The following is a 4,032-nucleotide window of genomic DNA, read 5'->3' as shown; positions in this document are numbered from 1 at the left end:
CGATTCCAATACTTTACCTTACACACAAGGTGTGTGCGGAAAAGTAACAAGAGAAAATTACTGAAGAAGAGAATTTTCTATCTCTTAAATAAGATTTTATGAAGAGAAAAATCATTTATAAAAAATGAAATTTTTTTTTTTTTATAATTTTCAAATTTGAATTTTTTTGAAGAAAATGTATATTTTTGGAATTTTTTTTCTCTCTTTTTCATGATTTCTTTTTCTTAAAAATTATCTTCAATTAATAACAAAATTGGCGATAAATTTGTAAATAAATTAATTAATTCCGAGTTTTTGTTCCACAGACGACGGCCGTTGACATATTTTCGCTTGGTTGTGTGTATTACTATGTTATGTCAAGCGGAATGCATCCATTTGGCGACGCGGTGAAGCGACAATTGAATATTATATCATATGAATGTGATCTCAAATTGTTTAGTAATCCAGATATGTTGGATAGTACAGGTGTATTAGCTGAGGAATTAATAGGAGATATGATCAGTCGGGAGCCGGTCAGGAGACCGACAGCAAAAGCCATTTTGTCACATCCATTCTTTTGGAATGCAGAAAAAATTCTAAACTTTTTACAGGTATTTCTTTTTCTTAAATTACGTTAAATTATTAAGTAGAATTTTGAGTAGAAAAATCAAAATTGTGAACAAAAAAATTTGGAAAAAAACCAAATGAATATTTTTAAAAAAGTATTTTGAAAAATATATATTTTAAAAAAAATTAAAAACCAAAAATATTTTTTTTGGAAATACATATTGCTACAATTTTCTAGAATTTTCTAAAAAAAAAAAATATTAATCAAAAATCAAATTAATTTATTTAAAAATATTTCCAGGATGTAAGTGATCGTGTGGAAAAAATAGATTTCCAAAGTGATCCATTGAAGACGTTGGAAAAGAATAGTAAATTCATAACGAGAGAAGATTGGAATTTACATTTGGATGAGACAATCACCTCCGATCTTCGTAAATACCGTGCATATCAAGGCAATAGTGTTCGAGACTTACTGAGAGCATTACGGAATAAAGTGAGCTTTTATTTTATTCAAAGGCACCACTTGTACAAGGGTTTTCAAAGCTGAGTTTAAATCATTTAAAAATTAACAAATAAATCAATATTGGGAACTATATCGAATAATTTGATGTATTTCGAATCAAATTATTTGAATATAATATTTTCAAATTCAATGAATTTATTGGCTCTTTGATTTCGATTAATAAATTAAGAACCTTTGAACAAGCTTCATGGCCATTCCATCTTGAATTGCTTTAAAATATTCGCGACACCAATTTTCACCTGAATATTTTTTTTAATCCTAAAACAGAAACACCACTACCACGAGCTGTCCATCGAGACGCAAATGCGACTGGGACCGATACCGCAATCATTCATGAAGTACTGGATTGATCGTTTTCCGCGGCTTTTATCTCACAGTTATCATGCCCTAGAATCGTGTAGCAACGAGCCAATATTTTCATGTTATTATCCATCAACGTGTTACGTCTTTTCAAAGCCGCGTTATTTCTACGAGGAAACGGAAGATTTCAAGCCATTTGACACGGGCTCAAAATCGCGTGACAGTCCAAATCGCTTCAATTACAAGCCGATGAATTACCCAAACTTTGTCATGACACGAAAAACCGGCCCAAAATTTCAAAACAATTATGGCCCAATGAATAACGGTGATGGTACAAACCTATCGACTTACACAAGAGCAACGAAAAAAGGTGCATACAATTTTCACCGTTTTGCAAACAACGAACAGAATAACTACAAGCCAGAGCATAATGAAAATTTGAAATGGGCCGACAACGCAAAGGCATACGAATTTATTGAAGTCACGAGAAATGAGCAAACATTTGAAAAATGTGACAATGAGGAAAGAGGAGAACAATATGATAATGGTGCTAAAGAGAAACGAGTGCTAAATGTACGGAATGTCGATTTTGACAAGATAGATGCAACGAAGGCTGATGACAGTGAGAAGAAGGGAGACAATTTTGAAAAGAAAGCAAAAAATACCGACAATCCCAAATTTGACAAATCGAAAAAGAAGAACAAAATCGATGCCGCTGTTAGCAAAGAACCAGAACCACTGGAAGACGATGGATTTACAAAAGTTCGATATCGGGGTCATGGCAATTCAAAGAAACAGAAAAATAACGAACAGGTCACATGGATCATACCCAATCAAGAGAAGAAATAAGACCGATATTTTTCTTTTCGTCGAATTGTGCGCTACTTTCCAAAATAAGCCATGACTGTCGTTTAAATAATTTATATTTTTTTCATTCCGTTTGGTGCCTCATCAACGGCTGTCAAATCAGCTAAGTCATTTCTGTTAAAAATGATTGTTAATAATAGAGAATACTAAAAAATTGATGTGAAAAAACAAAAACAAGAATTTGTCGGCAATAATTCGATTTTTATAATATAAAACACTGAATTTGCACTTGTCTGTGATAAACGTTGTACATTGTGAAAATTAGTTTAGTCATATATTTTTTTGCTCGTGTTGCTCGACAAAAACAAGTGTATATATTTGGAAGTGATGAATGAGGAACCAATTTTTAATTTCTGGAATTTGGAGCACAAGCACACATGCACAAATACAGCGGCAAACTGTTGATTGTTGTTGTCATTTATCTGTATGAGAATTTGATGTGACCTTGTTTACAGAATTACTTTTAAAAGAAAATAGTACAAATTCGCCAAAATCGTGTAGTGTGAGTTAAATAACAACATTTGTATCATATTTTTCAACATTTCGGGAAATACAGGCTGCAATAAATCAATTGTTGTAAAATTTGGTTCTTGAAAAAGGTTTATTTTGAAAACTTTTTCTAATGAATTTTTTTCTTCTTCAAGAAAATGAGCATATGAGTTTTAGATAGAAATTGTTAGATTGATTATAGCCAAGAGTTTAGTGTATTTTTTTTTTAAATCTTCGCATTACACATTCCGTTTCGAATCAGTTTGAAGCATCACTTTTATCATGGTAAAAATCTCAAATAAATCAATTTTACCATTTAAAATTTAATTGAGTCATAACTCAAGGAGGAATTTTAGTCTGGAAAGACACACTGATTTTGGATACAATTTTGTAGAATTCTTTGTAACGATGAAATAACGAAAATAAATGTATCTTTATTTGTTTAAGTGGCTTTGTATTTTATTTATGGACTTCACTTTTTGTGAAAACATTCAGAAAAATGGAACAACATATACGAAGTAGACAGACCGACCAACGATTTTAAGGGTGAGTTTTAACAGGAAATTTTTTTTGAGGTGGTTCCGATCGACTTGTTTACAAGTGATTGTATTTAGAATATTTTGCCTCCTCACTTACACTCTTGCAATTGATTCTCCGCCAAATGAGGTATTTTTCTGCTGAAAATATTCCCGAACAATGTCTGGAATAAGTTACATTTGTCGTAGCAACCCTATATATGAGAAACGGGGGTTAGCCGCCAAAAAAAGTAGAGAGGTGTTAGCAAGCTGTCATTTTCAAAGGGTTTTTCATAGACGTATGGACTCCTTGACTCTCCGACCGTGCCCTTGAATGAACCACATTCCATAAAAATTAATCGTTATTTAAGTCCTTTAATAATTGACCAACAATGTGGTTGGTTTTAGTTCATGCATTTCAATTTTGAACTTACAGAGGTAAATGACAAGACACTTTTACTTCTCAATAAAGAAATAATTTATAAAATACATTTTTTGAAAAAAAAAGTTTTCGTTTATTAAAGTTATTTTTCCCATGGGCATCACACCAGACATGACACTTCACTCTATCAACCAAAGTTGCTCAAAATCTAGGTTTATACTTTATTACATGGTAATCAGTAATTATGGCTCTGTGTCTCTATTTCTATTCTTTGTAGCTGCTACTATGTTCGGTTGTACGAAAGACGTCAACAATAAACAAGCTAATCGACAAACACTGAGTACAGGATGATGGTATTTTCTTTGCTTTGCTTGTTTAAATATCTCTTCGTTGCTGATGCGTTTGCTAAT

General features: G+C 32.0%; 1 protein-coding gene across 1 annotated transcript; it reads left to right on the top strand.

The window, feature by feature from the left end:
* The first annotated feature begins 306 nt into the window (after positions 1-306).
* Positions 307-3,171, top strand: LOC116351174. The gene is made up of 3 exons (XM_031783256.1): positions 307-590; positions 848-1,039; positions 1,337-3,171. Exons 1-3 carry the CDS (start codon positions 354-356, stop codon positions 2,216-2,218), a joined length of 1,311 nt encoding a protein of 436 aa, XP_031639116.1. The 5' UTR covers positions 307-353; the 3' UTR covers positions 2,219-3,171.
* Positions 3,172-4,032: the final 861 nt, after the last annotated feature.

This window comes from Contarinia nasturtii, unplaced genomic scaffold, assembly GCF_009176525.2.
Source record: "Contarinia nasturtii isolate CC-2019 unplaced genomic scaffold, AAFC_CNas_1.1 Cnas_scaffold_4817, whole genome shotgun sequence".
Taxonomy (NCBI): Eukaryota; Metazoa; Arthropoda; class Insecta; order Diptera; family Cecidomyiidae; genus Contarinia; species Contarinia nasturtii.
Note: the sequence above shows the minus strand (reverse complement) of the source record. Positions and strands in the feature narration are given on the sequence as shown.

Bases quoted from the DNA above. Each gene is read 5' to 3' on its own strand.
- LOC116351174 (XM_031783256.1), top strand. From the start codon at position 354: ATGTCAAGCGGAATGCATCCATTTGGCGACGCGGTGAAGCGACAATTG. The intron at 591-847 runs GTATTTCTTTTT...AAATATTTCCAG, and splicing joins AAATTCTAAACTTTTTACAG to GATGTAAGTGATCGTGTGGA. The intron at 1,040-1,336 runs GTGAGCTTTTAT...ATCCTAAAACAG, and splicing joins TGAGAGCATTACGGAATAAA to AAACACCACTACCACGAGCT.